The sequence below is a fragment of the Doryrhamphus excisus genome, linkage group LG19 (genome assembly GCF_037039965.1).
Source record: "Doryrhamphus excisus strain RoL-2023G ecotype Guam linkage group LG19, RoL_Dexc_Guam_v1.1, whole genome shotgun sequence".
Classification (NCBI taxonomy): domain Eukaryota; kingdom Metazoa; phylum Chordata; class Actinopteri; order Syngnathiformes; family Syngnathidae; genus Doryrhamphus; species Doryrhamphus excisus.
Genome location: NC_136375.1, coordinates 3,763,713 through 3,783,184, shown reverse-complemented (window position 1 = coordinate 3,783,184; position 19,472 = coordinate 3,763,713). Strand labels below are relative to the sequence as shown.

At 47.7% G+C, this 19,472-nt stretch overlaps 1 protein-coding gene and 1 pseudogene across 3 annotated transcripts in view; both read left to right on the top strand.

Moving 5' to 3' along the window:
* The window catches only part of syk (spleen tyrosine kinase), a 55,331-nt gene extending 45,634 nt beyond the window's left edge, over positions 1 to 9,697 (top strand). For all 3 annotated transcript variants that reach the window (XM_058057264.2, XM_058057265.2, XM_078799004.1), the window contains 2 exons: positions 4,467 to 4,579; positions 9,516 to 9,697. In XM_058057264.2, the coding sequence (XP_057913247.2) occupies positions 4,467 to 4,579; positions 9,516 to 9,588 (186 nt within the window). In that variant the 3' untranslated portion in view covers positions 9,589 to 9,697. The remainder of the gene's footprint in view (positions 1 to 4,466; positions 4,580 to 9,515) is intronic.
* Positions 9,698 to 13,246: 3,549 nt separating this feature from the next.
* On the top strand, positions 13,247 to 15,132 carry LOC144902120 (general transcription factor II-I repeat domain-containing protein 2 pseudogene; annotated as a pseudogene).
* The last annotated feature ends 4,340 nt before the right edge of the window (positions 15,133 to 19,472 follow it).

Here is a 19,472-nt window from a genome sequence, read left to right as displayed (position 1 = left end):
TGAGCCATCCCAAAATTCTTTCAGGGCTCACTTCCAAATGCGCAAAACCTCATTATCTGAAACTTTGGCATCGTTTCACACCAGAATACAACATTCTATCTAGGTCAGAAAAGAATAACAGGTGGCCTTTAAGGGGGAGTTACTTGCCCCATAAGTACGACACACTCCCTACGTCCTCTATATGCTGGCCACCGCCAACAAGTTTCCCCAAAACTGCAGAGCCTGTGCTGTACTCATTTAAGAGTATTGCTGCTTTACACCAATTTTACTCAAGAAAAATATATGTGATGTTACACTTATAGGTATTGGTTTATATCAGAATCGGACAATATCAGCATGTTGGTTGTCGGCAAAAACCCAATATCGGACATCCCAAGTAATTATAATAACCACAATAATAACCATAGTAATAATAAAACAAGCTACTGTTGCGGTCGTAATCTACTCCAAGCTACAACCCACACTGAACTTTCCTGTCCTGCACACGTTCGTATCACATTTATAGCAACACACACAAGCACAAGTCTTATTTATGCCTTAAATGGCTTATTTTCTCCTCAAGTATGTCTACTATATACTACTACAGTAAAGTCTCGTTATATCAATATTCTCGGGAGTCGGAAAAAATACCGATATAACCGGACTATCCATATATCCGATCCTGCGCCGAACTGCATTAAAAGTGGGCAATAATGCACTCGACATTGTTCTATAGTATAGAACAATGTCGAGCAGCTTAAATCAATCTTTGCTTAAGGATTTCAATACCAAAAAAGAACACGGCGAACAGCTGCTTCCAGTCAACTTTATTTTTCACACTTCCACCACCAGAGCACAGCACACACACCGATTCCCGCACTTCCTGGTTCACAGGTCATGCTCAACCCGCCCCACATAGCTGGCCAAACACATGCCTGCAACAGAAGAACCAACTGCGTTCGTGGTTTCTCTCGTGTGTGTAGAATCTATACACACGAGAGAAACCACGAACGGTAAAAAGATATCTGAATACAACACAATTAAATACATGTATTTGTACGCTTGTGTCTTCGTTGGAATAGGTGTGTATGCTATGTCAGTTGGTTCTTCTGTTGCAGGCATGTGTTTGGCCAGCTATGTGGGGCGGGTTGAGCATGACCTGTGAACCAGGAAGTGCGGGAATCGGTGTGTCCGTGTTCTTTTTTTGTATTGAAATCCTTAAGATTGATTTAAGCTGCTTTTGTATCGATATAAGCAGACCAAATTGGCTGGCGGGAGATGAAAAGGGCATCATAGTAACCGGATTATCATAATAACCGGGTATCGTACTAACGGAACTAATTATATCATAAAAGACTAGAAATTTGCCGGGAAATGAAAATAGTATCGTAATAAGTAGTAATTCGTTATAACCGATATCGATATAACAAGACTTTACTGTACTAATATTATACTATTATAATATTATACAACTATATTGTGTAGTTGGAGTGTAAATGGGACTATAAGGGTGTTATTTAATGTCTGGAGGTCTCTAATAATGTTAAAAAACGTCTTTAGAATGTCATGAACAGGTTTTCTATGCTCTATGTTTCATTTATAAATAAGGAATATAACCTTTTATTAAATGTTATTTTGTTTTCCATTCTGTCTCTTTGTTAAAATAAACCTACCATAAAAGTCCATCACATGAATGCTTTCGGTTTTGTTTTTAAGCCGGATGCCGTTTATGGTTATGGCGGTAAACTTAGTATATTAATTGAAATATTCATTTTCCCCGCTCAATATTCACGCTACTTTAACTTTTTTTGGTGATTTCCCTGATTCCCACATTCATCTTGTTCTACATTTCAAGACATTTTGACAGCCTCACAGCTCAACCTCAATACTTATGAATTCACACGCAATCACTAAAGAAATGGCCTTCTCTAGTTCTGAGTAAGATGTTGCGCAACTGCTGCGACCTAGATAAATAGTACTTCAAAGATCTGAAAAGCCAATCATGGCTTAGACGTTCATGTTTAGGGTGTGTCTATACAGCAGGGGTCTCAGAGAGGGCTGCTGGAGTGAAGTGTTCAGTCCGTGTTGTCATAAAATAAATAAAATAATGCTAAAACCATCACACAGCAACTTAACATGCATTAGTTAAATAACACATACCAAGGGAAACTGCTACTACTAGCGGAGAATAATAAACAACAATTATGTTAACTCTTTAACTCTTTAAAGTACTTTAAAGAGTTGATGAATGAGGAAAAGGAGAGGGAAGGAAGAGCAGAAGAGGTGTCTGCTGTGGACCAGGAAGTAGCAAAGATTGGTAATGAGGATGTGAGAAAAGCATTGAAAAGGATGAAGAATGGAAAGGCACTTGGTCCTGATGGTATACCTGTGGAGGTATGGAAGTGTCTAGGAGAGGTAGCAGTAGAGTTCCTGACTGGGTTGTTCAATAGGATCTTAGGTGGTGAGAAGATGCCTCAGGAATGGAGGAGAAGTGTGTTGTTGCCCATTTCTAAGAACAAGGGTGATGTGCAGAGCTGTGGCAACTCCAGTGGTATAAAGCTAATGAGCCATACACTGAAGTTATGGGAAAGAGTGGTTGAAGCTAGACTAAGGGCAGCATTTCTGAGCAGCAGTATGGTTTCATGCCTAAAAAGAGTGCTACAGATGCAGTATTTGCTTTGAGAATGTTAATAGAGAAGGTCAGAGAGCGCTGCATTGTGTCTTTGTAGATCTGGAGAAAGCCTATGACAGGGTGCTTAGAGAGGAACTGTGGTATTGTAGGACATGTATGCAGGACATGTATGAGGACTGTAAGACAGTGGTAAGATGTGCTGGAGGTGTGACAGAAGAGTTCAAGGTGGAGGTGGGACTGCATCAGGGATCAGCTCTGAGCCCCTTCTTGTTTGCTATGGTGATGGACAGGCTGACAGATGAGGTTAGACAAGAATCTCCATGGACTATGATGTTTGCAAATGACATTGGGATTTGTAGTTAGAGTAGGGAACTGGTGGAGGAGATGCTAGAAGAGAGGAGGTTTGCCCTGGAAAGGAGAGGAATGAAGATTAGCCGCAGCAAGACAGACTATATGTGTTTGAATGAGAGGTACCCAAGTGGAAAAGTGAGGTTACAGGGAGAAGAGATAGAGAAGGTGGATAATTTGAAGTACCTGGGGTCAACAGTTCAGAACAATAGAGATTGTGAAAAGGAGGTGAAGAAGCGTGTGCAGGCAGGATGAAACGGGTGGAGGAAAGTGTCAGGCGTGATGTGTGATAGAAGAGTTTCAGCTAAAATGAAAGGAAAGGTATTCAAAAATGTGGGGAGACCAGGCATGTTGTTTGGTCTAGAGACAGTCACACTGAAGAAAAGACAGGAAGTAGAACTGGAGGTAGCAGAGATGAGGATGGTTCACATCGGAAGTGAACAGGATGGATAGGATCAGGAACAATCCCATCAGAGGGACATTACATGCCTTGGAGATAAAGTCAGAGAGGCCAGACTGAGATGGTTGGGACATGTCCAGAGAAGAGATAGTGAATATAGTGGTAGAAGGATGCTGCGTTTACAGCTGCCAGGTAGGAGGCGTAGAGGAAGACCCAAGAGGAGGTTTATGGATGTAGTGAAGGAGGACATGAGCGTAGTTGGTGTGAGAGAGACAGATGCAGAATACAGGGTTGGATGGAGGAGATGATTTGCTGAAAAGTCCAAAGAGCAAGAACAAGCTTTGCTAACTCTAAACATGTACTTTGAGGAACTGTGCTCCAAAAGTGTTCCAAAAGGAACAAAAGTGCTCCTAGGACCAGGAGTGATGCTGGCACTTGTTCTGAGCATCTCCTCAGAAATTACAGGCAGAAATTACACTTAACTTTGGTGTCAAGAAGGGGGCCTCATAATATGGTTCCGCAAGGTATGAGTTTGACACCCATAGTGTAGGCAAGGTAGATTACTACAAGTTACTGAGTACTAGCCAATATAGTGATTCATGCCTTGGTATTTACATCTACCATAAATTCTGGCGTATAAGCTACACCGGTGTATAAGCTGCACATGTCCATGTCATAAAAGCTGCACATGTCCATGTCATAAAATATAAAATATTGTGGCATGCATGAGTCCGTGAGGACCAGGCAGCTCTTTATTTGATGGGAGCCAATCATGAGCAATGAAAAATATCACGATGATCTCGTCAACCTTATTAGAGAAGGCAGGAGGTCATTTACTCAATATAACAGTCCGACTTATCTTACATGGAAGGCTTAAATCATCACACAGCAACTTACACAAGCTTGTAAGATGACACTGTGGGTCAGACTGTTATATGGAGTAGTAGCCGCCGGTGATTTCCAATGGGTTGGCAAGACGGTCACAAGTTCACATCTAGCTTGTGACTGACTCCTGCCAAAGAAAGCGCAAGGGTTCAAAGTTCAAGAAAAAAGTAGCAGCTTACATCCTGGAAATGAGAGTAATCTGAATGTGGTTGTTTCAAACAGGGGATGAAAGGCAACATGGTTTTGCAAATGATCGAGAGTGGAATGCGAATGGACGCCCCGCCAGACTGTCCAGAAGAGATGTATGGCCTAATGAAGACCTGCTGGATTTATGAGTAAGCCAAACATTCATAGACAAGGTATAAACTACGGGTGCTCCGATCGATCGGCCCCCGACCGGAATGGGTCGATATCAGTGAAAAAGGACGGTATCGACATCGGCCGAACACTTGGAAGGGTGTAGTGATTTTGAGGCTCGCAATGTTACCTGTCAAGCAGCCGCTAAAGCCCCAGTCTCAACCCACTGTACTTGCTAGTATGGGAAAAATTGGTTATGAGTACCGTCTCAGTACGAATTTGGGAGCATGCAGACACTATGTAGTACTTTTCGTGCAGGGGGAACTTTAGTCAGACTCACAAGAAGAAACCTTGGTGACCCCAAATATAGCCAGTAGTACATTTAAACATTGGTATTGGCCGATTTTACTCCTGGATTATCAGGATCGGTATCAGCAGCATAAAATCCTGATCGAAACATCCCTAGCATATACCAAGAGAAAGATTACTCTTATCTTTAATCCGAAAAAAAAGTTAGTTTCTACCTTTTTCCATTCTTTAGTAATCAGTAGTAGAACATCGGTAAAAAAGGCTTTTTGTGAAAAGATACATTTCAAGCATAACTTTCACTGTGACACAAATCTAGCCATAAATATTTAGCCAAAATGTCGAAACAACAATGACACAACATAAACAACACAAAAATGGTTGTTTTACATGAAAATATTTTTTTTAACAAATATAATGCCATAAACGATTTACAATTTTCACATTTGCAACTCTGTAGTGGTGTGTCGGTCATGAAGGAACAGGTCAAAAGAACTAGTTCTTTTTTGTGAATGGAATGAACGAGGTCAGTTAGGCCTAAGTAGTTAGTCACTTAGGCCACCCCTAAAATACCAGTTTAGTCCGTTCAGTTGCAAATGCTTTTTTTTGATTGGCTGGAGAGTCAGTTCACTGTTCCTTTTCCAGGGTGGGACTATCTGCGTGCTTGCCTGTCTTATCCTATTGTCACACCTCGCTCTGTGGGTGGGTGGGGTTAGCTGACTGAAAGACCGACACAGAGAGATTGATTCATTCATGACTCAACTAGTTCTTTTGACCCATTCGTTCATGACCGACACACCACTTGGGGAGATCCATCCATCCGGGTCCGGGTCGCGGGGGCAGCAGTCTTAGAAGGGAAGCCCAGACTTCCCGGTCCCCGGCCACCTCCTCCAGCTCCACCGGGAGGACACCAAGGCGTTCCCAGGCCAGCTGTGAGACATAGTCCCTCCAGCGTTTCCTAGGTCTGCCCCGGGGCCTTTTCCCGGCTGGGCACAGGAGGAACACCTCGCCAGGGAGGCGTCCGGGAGGCATCCGGACTAGATGCCCGAGCCACCTCAACTGACTCCTCTCGATGTGAAGGAGAAGCGGTTCTACTCTGAGCTCCTCCCGGATGGCTGAGCTCCTCACCCTATCTCTTAGGGTGAGTCCAGCTACCCTACGGAGGAAACTCATTTCAGCACTTGTTCACTCGTGAACAAGACTCCGAGATACTTAAACTCCTTCACCTGGGGCAGGACCTCATTCCCAACCCGGAGGGAACACTCCACCCTTTTTCGACTGAGAACCATGGCCTCTGATTTGGAGATACTGAGTCTCATCCCAGAAGCTTCACACTCAGATGCAAACCGTTCCAGTAAACGCTGAAGGTCGCAGCCCGAAGAAGCCATAAGAACCACATCATCTGCAAATAGCAGAGATGAGATTCTACGGCCCCCGAACTGGACTCCTTCAACACCTTGGCTGCGCCTAGAAATTCTGTCCATGAAAATTGTGAACAGAATCGGTGACAAAGGGCAGCCTTGGCGGAGGCCAACGTTTACCGGAAACAGGCTCGACTTACTACTGGCAATGCGAACCAGACTCCTGCCCCGTTTGTACAAGGACCGGATAGCACGTAGTAACGCGCCACCAATCCCGTACTCCCGGAGCACCCCCCAAAGGATGCCGCGAGGGACACGGTTGAATGCCTTTTCCAGGTCCACAAAGCACATGTAGACTGGTTGGGCAAACTCCCATGCACCCTCAAGCACCCTCGTGAGGGTGTAGAGCTGGTCCAGTGTTCCACGACCAGGACGAAAACCGCATTGGACCTCCTGTATCAGAGGTTCGGCCAAGTCTATTCAGGGTGCTATTCCAGCACCCTGGAATAGACTTTCCCAGGGAGGCTGAGGAGTGTGATCCCCCTGTAGTTGGAACACACCCTCCGGTCACCCTTCTTGAAAAGGGGGACCACCACCCCGGTCTGCCAATCCAAAGGTACTGTTCCCGACTTCCATGCAATGTTGAAGAGACGTGTCAGCCAAGACAGTCCCTCAACATCCAGAGCCTTGAGGAATTCTGGGCGGAACTCGTCCACCCCCGGAGCTTTGCCACTGAGGAGCGTCTTAACGACCCCAGATACCTCAGCCACAGTGATGGCACTGTCCACGTATGTGTCCTCAGACTCTGCTTCCTCTATGGAAGGTATGTCAGTGGGATTGAGAAGGGCCTCAAAGTATTCCTTCCACCGTCCGACTACATCCCCAGTCGAGGTCAGCAGGCCCCCGCATTGGACCTCCTGTAAACAGTGTGGACTGGGCACTGCTTCCCTTTTCTGAGGCGCCGGATGGTTTGCCAGAACCTCTTCGAGGCCGACCGAAAGTCGTGCTCCATGGCCTCACCGAATTCCTCCCACACCCGAGTTTTTGCCTCGACAACCACCGAAGCCGCAAACCGTTTGGCCTGACGGTACCTGTCAGCTGCTTCCGGAGTCCCACAAGCCATCAAGGCTCGATAGGACTCCTTCTTCAGCTTGACCCCAGCCCTGACCTCTGGTGTCCACCATCGGGTTCGGGGCCTGCCGCCGCGACTGGCACCGACCGCCTTGCGGCCGCAGCTCCAGTCAGCTGCCTCAGCAATGGAGGCACGGAATATGGCCCATTCGGACTCAATATCCCGGTCCTCCCCCGGGATGCAGGTGAAGCTCTGCCGGAGGTGAGAGTTGAAGACTCGACGAACGGGAGACTCTGCCAGACGTTCCCAGCACACCCTCACTACTCGTTTGGGCCTACCAGGTCTGTCCAGCATCCTCCCCCGCCATCTAATCCAACTCACCACCAGGTGGTGATCAGTTGACAGCTCAGCCCCTCTCTTCACCCGTGTGTCCAGAACATGTGGACGCAGGTCTGATGATGCGACTACAAAGTCGATCATAGACCTGCGGCCTAGGGTGTCCTGGTGCCAAGTGCACTTATGGACATCCCTATGTTCGAACATGGTGTTAGTTATGGACAAACTGTGGTTCGCACAGAAGTCCAATAACATCACACCGCACGGGTTCAGATCAGGGAGGCCGTTCCTCCCAATCACGCCCCTCCAGGTCACACTGTCATTGCCCACATGGGCGTTGAAGTCTCCCAGTAGAACAACGGAGTCACCAGCTGGGGTGCTCTCCAGCACCCCTCTGATGGACTCCAAGAAGGCCGGGTACTCCGAACTGCCATTTGGTGCGTACGCACAAATGACAGTCAGGACCCTTTCCCCAGCCCGAAGGCATAGGGAAATGACCCTCTCGTTCACCGGGGCTGACTCCAACACAGAGGCACCAAGCCGGGGGGCTATTAATAAGCCCACACCAGCTCGCCGCCTCTCCCCTGCAGCAACTCCAGAGTAGAACAAGGTCCTGCCCCTCTCGAGGAGTTTGGTTCCGGAACCCAAACTGTGGGTCGAGGTGAGTCCGACTATGTCTAGTCGGAATGTCTCAACCTCTCGCACAAGTTCAGGTTTCTTCCCCACCAGCGAAGTGACATTCCATGTCCCAAGAACCAGATTTGGCCACCGAAGACCAGGTCGCCTACGCACCCGCCCTTGACCGCCACCCAACACACATTGCACCGGACCCTTATGCTTGCCCCCGTAGGTGGTGGGTCTACGAGGGGGAGATCCCGTGTGGCTTCTTTGGGCTGGGCCCGGCCGGGCTCCACGGGTGAAGGCCCGACCACCAGGCGCTCGCCTGCGAGCCCCTCCCCCGGGCCTGGCTCCAGGGTGAGGCCCCGGTATCCCACTTCCGGACGAGGTACGGTTTCTCCTCTTGTTTTTAATCATATGGGTCTTCTGAATCACTCTTGGTCTGTCCCGTCACCTCGGACCTGTTTGCCTTGGGAGACCCTACCAGGGGCATATAGCCCCAGACAACATAGCTTCTCGGATCACTCGGGAACTCAAACCCCTCCACCACGATAAGGTGGTGATTCACGGAGAGGCACTAGGGGAGATCTAACGACTAATTGACTGACATGAATGGAACTTTTTACTGAATGAATCAGAATTATCCGATTCACTGAAATGAACAGTTTTGCCCACCACTAGTGTGTACACAAAACACAGGTTAAAATGTCCTTTCAATGCGTAACCTCCTTCGCAACGAATTTCCTTTTCACTCCCCTACTCACTTCACTCCTACCTTGTGGCCGTTTTTTTTTTTTTTTTTAATCTTAACACTGCACTAAACATGTTCTCTTCTATTGTGGAGTTGCATCATCACCTCTTTGTGCCTCTTTTGAAATGAAAAACATACAAGACCAGTACCAGAGATGGCACTACACCTTTTTCCGGGCAAGAAACACTCCGACTTGGATGTGCTGATTCTCATCCAGTCCATTTCACACTCGGCTGCAAACACATCCAATGAGAGTTGATAGTCCAAGCTCGATGAAGCCAACAGGACAACATCATCTGCAAAAAGCAAAGTTATTAAGAAATCAAGAAATACATCCATCCATCCATTTTCTATACCGCTTATCCTCACTAGGGTGGCGGGCAAGCTGGAGCCCCCCAGTTGACTTCGAGAGACGGAGGAACACCCTGGACTGGTCATTAAGAAACCAATGAATGACTCATTTCATCATGTCATCTACTCTTTTTTTCTTTGACCTGGGACCCTTACATCTGTCTTTTTATGTCTTTCAGGGTTGAGAAAAGACCCACCTTTGCTGTTATCGAGCCAAGACTACGGCAATATTATTATGACATTGCACAGTGAATCTCCCCACAAATGTCATGATAGGAAAACTATCAATCACACATTGGACTGGAAGTCTGCTGCTTTCAGATGCAACACGCTTATGCAATAAACGTTTGTGTGTACTCTCTATTGTGTCGCGTATTCAATCATTCAGATGACGTCTTCGCTTGCCTCCTATGAGCTATTTAATACAAACGTTAGCATCTCACAGCTCACACACTAGGATCCAGTGTCGGTGTCAATTCCATTTTGTCACGTCTGGTTGCCCTTGTTTTGTGCCTCGGTCTCCCTCCTGTCCTTTTCTGTAGCTCCAGATCTCTTGCACCTGGCTGGAGGCGGAGCTGTTGAACGCACCGGAAGCTGTACTTAACAAACTCTTTGTCAAGGCGGAGAAATGTACGTTCCACGCTCCCTCGGTTTCTTTTCTGGGGTTCATTGTGGAGAAGGGGCAACTTCGAGCCGACCCTGCCAAGATCCAGGCTGTGGTCCAGTGGCCCCCTCCTAAATCAAGGAAAGACCTTCAAAGGTTTCTGGGCTTCGCTAATTTTTACCGCCACTTTATTCAGGACTTCAGTCGGGTTTCAGAACCTTTAAACAGGCTCACATCCCCTAAGAGTCCGTTTGTGTGGACCCCAGATGCCAATGCTGCTTTTGAAGACCTTAGATCGCATCTGTCCTTGCTCACCCTGACCCCCTGTCTCAATTTTTTGTTGAGGTTGATGTTTCCGACACCGGCGTGGGGGCTGTCCTCTCCCAGCGTTCCACCACCAACCACAAGTTGCACCCCTGCGCCTTCTTCTCACGTCGCCTGAACCCGGCAGAGAGAAACTACAACATTGGCAATAGGGAATTATTGGCGCTGCAGGAGTGGAGGCACTGGCTGGAGGGTTCTGAGGTCCCTTTTGTTGTATTAACGGACCATAAAAACCTGGCCTATCTTCGTTCGGCTCACAGGCTCAACCCCCGGCAGGCACGCTGGGCGCTTTTCCTAACCCGGTTTGACTTTTCCCTGACCTTCCGCCCTGGCTCCAGAAACGGCAAGCCTGACGCCCTCTCCAGGATGTACTCCCCTCCCTCGGACGCACCTCCCAAAGAGACCATCCTTCCTCAGTCCCGTATCCTGGGGGGGCTTCAGTGGGAGGTAGAGAAGCAGGTGATGGATGCCATGGAGGACACCTCCCCCCGAGGAACTGCCCAGCCGGGCGTCTGTTCATGGTCCCGGGCCTTCGCTCTCAGGTCCTTCGCTGGGCGCACGAGTCCAAGCTCGCCTGCCACCCTGTAATTGCACGCACCATCTTCCTCCTGTCACAGCGCTTCTGGTGGCCTTCCCTGCGTGTTGATGTCAGTGTTTGTGGCCACCTGTACTACCTGTGCAAGAAATAAACCATCCCATCAGGCTCCAGCGGGTCTTCTACGCCCTCTGCCCATCCCCACCCGGCCGTGGTCCCATGTGGCTTTGGACTTTGTAACTGGTCTTCCCCCTTCCAACGGCAACACAGTCATCCTCACCATTGTCGACAGGTTCTCGAAGATGGCCCATTTTGTTGCCCTCCCCAAACTCCCCTCGGTGCTTGAGACAGCTCAACTCCTGGTCCACGTCTTCAGGCTCCACGGCATCCCCCTCGATGTGGTCTCTGACCGGGTTCCCCAGTTTTCTTCGGCCGTTTGGAAGGGGCAGGGGTTTCCAGTACTTGGTCGACTGGGAGGGGTACAGCCCCCGCTCATGGGTTTCTCCTGCCCTCATTTTGGATCCTAAACTGCTCTCTGACTTTCAGCTGCTTCCCGGAGAAGCCAGGTAGGCCGCCAGGTGGCGCCCATCTTTAAGAGGGGGATACTGTCACGTCCGGTTGCTCTTGTTTTGTGCCTCGGTCTCCCTCCTGTCCTTTTCTGTTGCTCCAGATCTCTTGCACCTGGCTGGAGGTGGAGCTGTTGAATGCACCGGAAGCTGATGACCCTTGTCCTGTACTTACAGTGCATCCGGAAAGTATTGTTATATGTCATGTCACAGCCTCATTCCAAACTGAATTAAATTAATCTCTTACCTCAAAATTCTACACAAAATACTCCATTATGACAATGTGAAAAAAGTTTTTTTTGACATGTTTTTAATTTATTAAAAATAGAAAACAAAAAAATCACATTTACATAAATATTCACAGCCTTTGCCATGAAGCTCAAAATTGAGCTCAGGTGCATCTTTTTTCCACTGATCATCCTTGAGATCTTTCTACAGCTTAATTGGAGTCCACCTGCAGTAAATTCAGTTGATTGGACATGATTTGGAAATATAATAACTGTCTATATAAGGTCCCACAGTTGACTGTGCATGTCAGAGCACAAACACCAAGCATGAAGTCAAAAGAACTGTCTTTAGACCTGCGAGACAGGATTGTCTTGAGGCACAAATCTGGGGAAGGATACAGAAAAATTTCTGCTGCTTTGAAGGTCCCAATGAGCACAGTGGCCTCCATTATTCGTAAATGGAAGACATTTGGAACCACCAGGACTCTTCCTAGAGCTGGCCGGCCTTCTAAACTGAGCGATCGGGGAAGAAGGGCCTTAGTCAGGGAGGTGACCAAGGCCCCGATGGTCACTCTGTCAGAGCTCCAGCGTTCCTCTGTGGAGAGAGGAGAGCCTTCCAGAAGGACAACCATCTCTGCAGCAATCCACCATTCAGGCCTGTATGGTAGAGTGGCCAGACGAAAGCCACTCCTGAGTAAAAGGAACATGGCAGCCCGTCTGGAATTTGCCAAAAAGCACCTGAATGACTCTCAGACCATGAGAAACAAAATTCTCTGGTCTGATGGCTTTCGTCTGGCCACTCTACCATACAGGCCTGATTGGTGGATTGCTGCAGAAATGGTTGTCCTTCTGGAATGCTCTCCTCTCTCCTGAATACAACACAATTAAATACATGTATTTGTACGCTTGTGTCTTCGTTGGAATAGGTGTGTATGCTATGTCAGTTGGTTCTTCTGTTGCAGGCATGTGTTTGTGTTTGGGGCGGGTTGAGCATGACCTGTGAACCACGAAGTGCGGGAATCGGTGTGTGTGCTGCGCTCTGGTGGTGGAAGTGTGAAAAATAAAGTTGACTGGAAGCAGCCGTTCGCCGTGTTCTTTTTTGGTATTGAAATCCTTAAGCAAAGATTGATTTAAGCTGCTTTTGTATCGATATAAGCAGACCAAATTGGCTGGCGGGAGATGAAAAGGGCATCGTAGTAACCGGATTATCATAATAACCGGGTATCGTACTAACGGAACTAATTATATCATAAAAGACTAGAAATTTGCCGGGAAATGAAAATAGTATCGTAATAAGCAGGAATTCGTTATAACCGATATTGATATAATGAGACTTTACTGTATAATAAAAATTTGCAAAAATTAATCATATTTTTAATGACCGCTCATGGCCCACCTGCAGTTACCAATTCTGCTTCACATTACTGTTGCAACGACACATCATCAGTAGGGTAAAACTAACCTGTCTCATGACGGTCTCAACCACATATGTCAGAGTCAAGGCCCGCGGGCCACATCAGGCCCGCGAGAGGGTTTTACCTGGCCCGCGTGATGATATTAATCTATTATTAGATTCGGCCCGCAGATAAACTGTACTACATTTCCCACAATGCAACAGGGACGCACGAGCGGGAGCATAGCGGGATGCGGCTTAATTTATTCAGCAGTCATTCAGCATCAGTCATTAGCATAACAGCAAAAGTTAATTTACAGATACCCATCAACAATGGCAAAACGGAAGGTGGACGGTGAAAACAGGGGCTTTCAAACAAGGTGGGAGTTGGAGTACATGTTCACAGAGGTAGCTGGAAAACCTGTGTGTCTTCTATGTGGAGAAAGTGTGGCGGTGATGAAAGAATATAATATGAGACGGCATCATGAAACAAAACACACAGACAAAAACAAGATTCTGGACATGGAACAAAGGCTACAGAAGGTCGAGGAATTAAAACGAGGCCTCAAATCTCGACAGAGTCTGTTCAGAAAAGCCCAGTCACAAAGCGAGGCTGCTGTCAAGGCCAGTTTTATTTTGGCAGAGGAGATCGCTAAATCAGCCCGGCCATTTACAGAGGGGGGTTTGATCAAAAACTGTATGCTTAAAGTCTGTGACGAACTTTGCCCAGACAAAAGACAGCTCTTTTCAAACATCAGCCTGAGCAGAAATACCATTGCTGATCGCGTAGACCTGTTGTCTAACAATCTAAAAGAGCAGCTTGTTGCAAAGGCGAAAGATTCCGTCGCATATTCCCTGGCTGTGGACGAGAGCACAGACATTTCTGACATTGCCCAGTTGTCAGTTTTCATCCGCGGAGTGGACTCCAGCCTAAACGTGACAGTGGAGTTGTTAGCACGACGTCCTATGCATGGCACAACTACGGGACATGATTTGTATAAAGAGGTCTCAAGATGTATAAATGAGATGGAGCTGCCTTGGGAAAAATTTGTGAGTCTGACAACAGACAGAGCACCTGCGATGTGTGGACATAGGAGTGGACTGGTGGCAAAGATACGGGAGAAGATGCAGAAGGAAAACGTCACATGTGAACTGACAGCTTATCACTGTATCATACACCAAGAGTCGTTGTGTGGTAAAGCCTTGAAAATGAAAGATGTAATGAGCACCATCACATGCGCAGTTAACTTTATCAGAGCCAAAGGGTTAAATCATCGCCAGTTTAAGTCATTTCTGAGCGATTTAGAAATGGAGCATGATGATTTGCCCTATCACACTGAGGTGCGGTGGCTAAGCCAGGGAAAGGTGCTGCACAGGTGTCCCGAGCTTTGTGAGGAGATTTGTTTGTTCTTGGACAGCAAAGGGAAAGACACAACACAACTCTGAGACAAAAGGTTTTTGTGTGAAATGGCTTTTCTGTGTGACATTACGAGTCACCTGAATGCAATGAACCTGCAGCTACAGGGTCGGGCTTGTGTCATCTCTGTACACTACAGTAAAGGCGTTTCAAACCAAACTGACTCTGTGGGAGGCACAAATGCAGAAAGAAAACCTGATCCACTTTCCTAGCTGTCAGACCATAAAAAATGAGCTTTCTACCAGTGTTTTCCCGAGCGCAGAGTTTGCTGATGAAATTAGTATACTCGCTGCTGACTTTCGACACCGATTTGCTGACTTTGAAGCACAAAAAAGCAGGTTTGCACTGCTCGGAAATCCATTTGCAGTTGATGTAGAAAGCATATCGCCAAACCTCCAAATGGAGTTGATTGAGCTACAATGCGATGATGCGCTGAAGGCAAAATACGCAGCAGTTGGTGCTGCAGAGTTTGCACGCTTCCTCCCTGACACAATGCCCCAGCTGCGCAGCCAGGCTGCTAAAACATTGTCTATGTTTGGCAGCACATACCTGTGTGAGCAACTGTTTTCATTCATGAAGCTGAACAAAACATCACACAGAAGTCGACTTACTGGAACACCTTCACTCAGTTCTGAGGATTTCCTCATCTCAGAGCCTAACCCCGAACATTGATGAACTTGTGCAAAAGAGGAAACACCGCCAAGTATCAGCGTCAGCCTCAAACAAGTAATGTTTACTGTGCAATTACACATTTGAAGTTTTTACTCCGTTCAAGTTTAAAAGTCAAATATGCATTTAAAGAAGGTCTTGTTTTTGGTTGTTTCCCTTGGTAATTTTAAAGCTTTATTGTCTGTGTTGACTATGTTGTTTTTTTCTGCTGACTCCGTTCCTGTAAGTGTTTCTTGTTTTTCGAACTTTCATGGAAAATAGATCTTGATGTGTACAACAGTCTTTTGATAAAATTGTCTCCTATTTAGCAGAGAAAATGACTTTTGATTGTTATTATTTGTTAATCAGTAATTCCTTTTTTCACACTTACCCAGAGAAAGCACATAAAGGAAAGTCAATGTACATTTGAGCAGGACAGATGAGGTCCAGTGTGTTGATTGCTATTGGTTTTAAGCAACAAGAGATTTTTGCACTTTATTTTATTGTATTTTGAGGCAATATTTCTTTTTAATTATTTCAGTTGAGTGAATGATAGAAAATTGTTTATTATTTATTTCTTTGAAGTTGCCTAAATTCAGCCCATTTTTGCTAAATGAGAGAATATACTGATGGTGCCTTAAATAATATCACTTCATTTATGTTATGAGTTTTTTATATAAAGGACATTTGTATTTTGTGCCTGCTGAAATTAAAAATGACTGACAGAGTCATAAGAAAATATTGCTTTGTTTATCCAATCATATTGTAATATATTTGTTATGTTTTCAGTAGGGGGCTGGACCTTGTTCTACTCTGGAGTTGCTGCAGGGGAGAGGCGGCGAGCTGGTGTGGGCTTATTAATAGCCCCCCGGCTTGGTGCCTCTGTGTTGGAGTCAGCCCCGGTGAACGAGAGGGTCATTTCCCTACGCCTTCGGGCTGGGGAAAGGGTCCTGACTGTCATTTGTGCGTACGCACCAAATGGCAGTTCGGAGTACCCGGCCTTCTTGGAGTCCATCAGAGGGGTGCTGGAGAGCACCCCAGCTGGTGACTCCGTCGTTCTACTGGGAGACTTCAACGCCCATGTGGGCAATGACAGTGTGACCTGGAGGGGCGTGATTGGGAGGAACGGCCTCCCTGATCTGAACCCGTGCGGTGTGATGTTATTGGACTGCGAACCACAGTTTGTCCATAACTAACACCATGTTCGAACATAGGGATGTCCATAAGTGCACTTGGCACCAGGACACCCTAGGCCGCAGGTCTATGATCGACTTTGTAGTCGTATCATCAGACCTGCGTCCACATGTTCTGGACACACGGGTGAAGAGAGGGGCTGAGCTGTCAACTGATCACCACCTGGTGGTGAGTTGGATTAGATGGCGGGGGAGGATGCTGGACAGACCTGGTAGGCCCAAACGAGTAGTGAGGGTGTGCTGGGAACGTCTGGCAGAGTCTCCCGTTCGTCGAGCCTTCAACTCTCACCTCCGGCAGAGCTTCACCTGCATCCCGGGGGAGGACCGGGATATTGAGTCCGAATGGGCCATATTCCGTGCCTCCATTGCTGAGGCAGCTGACTGGAGCTGCGGCCGCAAGGCGGTCGGTGCCAGTCGCGGCGGCAGGCCCCGAACCCGATGGTGGACACCAGAGGTCAGGGCAGCCGTCAAGCTGAAGAAGGAGTCCTATCAAGCCTTGATGGCTTGTGGGACTCTGGAAGCAGCTGACAGGTACCGTCAGGCCAAACGGTTTGCGGCTTCGGTGGTTGTCGAGGGAAAAACTCGGGTGTGGGAGGAATTCGGTGAGGCCATGGAGCACGACTTTCGGCCGGCCTCGAAGAGGTTCTGGCAAACCATCCGGCGCCTCAGAAAAGGGAAGCAGTGCCCAGTTCACACTGTTTACAGTGGAGACGGGGGCCTGCTGACCTCGACTGGGGATGTAGTCGGACGGTGGAAGGAATACTTTGAGGCCCTTCTCAATCCCACTGACATACCTTCCATAGAGGAAGCAGAGTCTGAGGACACATACATGGACAGTGCCATCACTGTGGCTGAGGTATCTGGGGTCGTTAAGACGCTCCTCAGTGGCAAAGCTCCGGGGGTGGACGAGTTCCGCCCAGAATTCCTCAAGGCTCTGGATGTTGACGGACTGTCTTGGCTGACACGTCTCTTCAACATTGCGTGGAAGTCGGGAACAGTACCTTTGGATTGGCAGACTGGGGTGGTGGTCCCCCTTTTTAAGAAGGGTGACCGGAGGGTGTGTTCCAACTACAGGGGGATCACACTCCTCAGCCTCCCTGGGAAAGTCTATTCCAGGGTGCTGGAGAGAAGGGTACGACCGTTGGCCGAAACTCTGATACAGGAGGTCCAATGCGGTTTTCGTCCTGGTTGTGGAACACTGGACCAGCTCTACACCCTCACGAGGGTGCTTGAGGGTGCATGGGAGTTTGCCCAACCAGTCTACATGTGCTTTGTGGACCTGGAAAAGGCATTCGACCGTGTCCCTCGCGGCGTCCTTCGGGTGGTGCTCCGGGAGTACGGGATTGGTGGCGCGCTACTACGTGCTATCCGGTCCTTGTACAAACGGGGCAGGAGTCTGGTTCGCATTGCCAGTAGTAAGTCGAGCCTGTTTCCGGTAAACGTTGGCCTCCGCCAAGGCTGCCCTTTGTCACCGATTCTGTTCACAATTTTCATGGACAGAATTTCTAGGCGCAGCCAAGGTGTTGAGGGAGTCCAGTTCGGGGGCCTTAGAATCTCATCTCTGCTATTTGCAGATGATGTGGTTCTTATGGCCTCTTCGGGCTGCGACCTTCAGCGTTTACTGGGACGGTTTGCATCTGAGTGTGAAGCTTCTGGGATGAGACTCAGTACCTCCAAATCAGAGGCCATGGTTCTCAGTCGGAAAAGGGTGGAGTGCTCCCTCCGGGTTGGGAATGAGGTCCTGCCCCAGGTGGAGGAGTTTAAGTATCTCGGGGTCTTGTTCACGAGTGAGGGAAAGTGGGAGCGTGAGGTCGACAGACGGATCGGTGCAGCCTAATGCGGTCGCTGTACCGGACCGTCGTGGTGAAAAGAGAGCTGAGCCGGAGGGCAAAGCTCTCAATTTACCAGTCGATCTATGTTCCCACCCTCACCTATGGTCATGAACTTTGGGTCATGACCGAAAGAATGAGATCGCGGATACAGGCGGCTGAAATGAGTTTCCTCCGTAGGGTAGCTGGACTCACCCTAAGAGATAGGGTGAGGAGCTCAGCCATCCGGGAGGGGCTCAGAGTAGAGCCGCTTCTCCTTCACATCGAGAGGAGTCAGTTGAGGTGGCTCGGGCATCTAGTCCGGATGCCTCTCGGACGCCTCCCTGGCGAGGTGTTCCGGGCATGCCCAGCCGGGAAAAGGCACCGGGGCAGACCTAGGACACGCTGGAGGGACTATGTCTCACAGCTGGCCTGGGAACGCCTTGGTGTCCTCCCGGTGGAGCTGGAGGAGGTGGCCGGGGACCGGGAAGTCTGGGCTTCCCTTCTAAGACTGCTGCCCCCGCGACCCGGACCCGGATAAGCGGAGGAAAATGGAATGGAATGGAATGGAATGTTTTCAGTAGGTTAAATCTTGTTTTAATGAAGATTGGACAGTCCGGCCCTCGGCTTGTGGCCAAATGTTTTATTTGGCCCTCCGTCCATTTGACTTTGACACCCCTGCTGTAGTCCAATTCAGGTCGGTAAATGGTCCTTTAACAACAGGATAAGTTGTGTTCATGTTTCGGAGATATAATGTGAAATTGACCGCTGATATGATTCAGTAAAACCAGTAAACGTTATAGAGAAAGTTCGTTGGAAAACATCAAAGACATAACCGCTACTCCGGCTACTGAACTGTGATTAGATCGCCACCCAGTGGAATCGCAGGGTATTTAAACGGCCATTAAATAGTTTAATTTTGTATATACGTTGGTTACAGTAGGTTACCAGGATACATGATCATATTTTGACAGTTGCTCCAGTAATCTGTGGGATTTAGGATATTTTAGCACAAATGTGAACAATTTTGATGACACATGTCACTACGTAAGCATATTGTAAAATACATTTAAAGGGTTGTTATCATAAACAAATGTAAATAATGGCGATATGTGCCAAAACACATGGGATTAATGGCAAGGAAGTTGAATTGCCTGAAAATGTGAAATGATAAGTAATTGAGAATGGGAATGCTAATAACTGGAGTGATTTGAAGATGTGTATTTTGTATCCGAGTCTATGTGTGTGTTAAATACAGAGCAATTTGCAAGGGAGTGCCACGCATCGTCCTCACTCTGCTGTCACTCTGTTGTCCTGCCTGTATTCCAATTCAGGCAAATTATCTGCCTTACAGTGCCAGACTTGGGACTCGTAACTAACACATTTTGACAATAAAGTTATACATTTATGAGAAAAGTCCC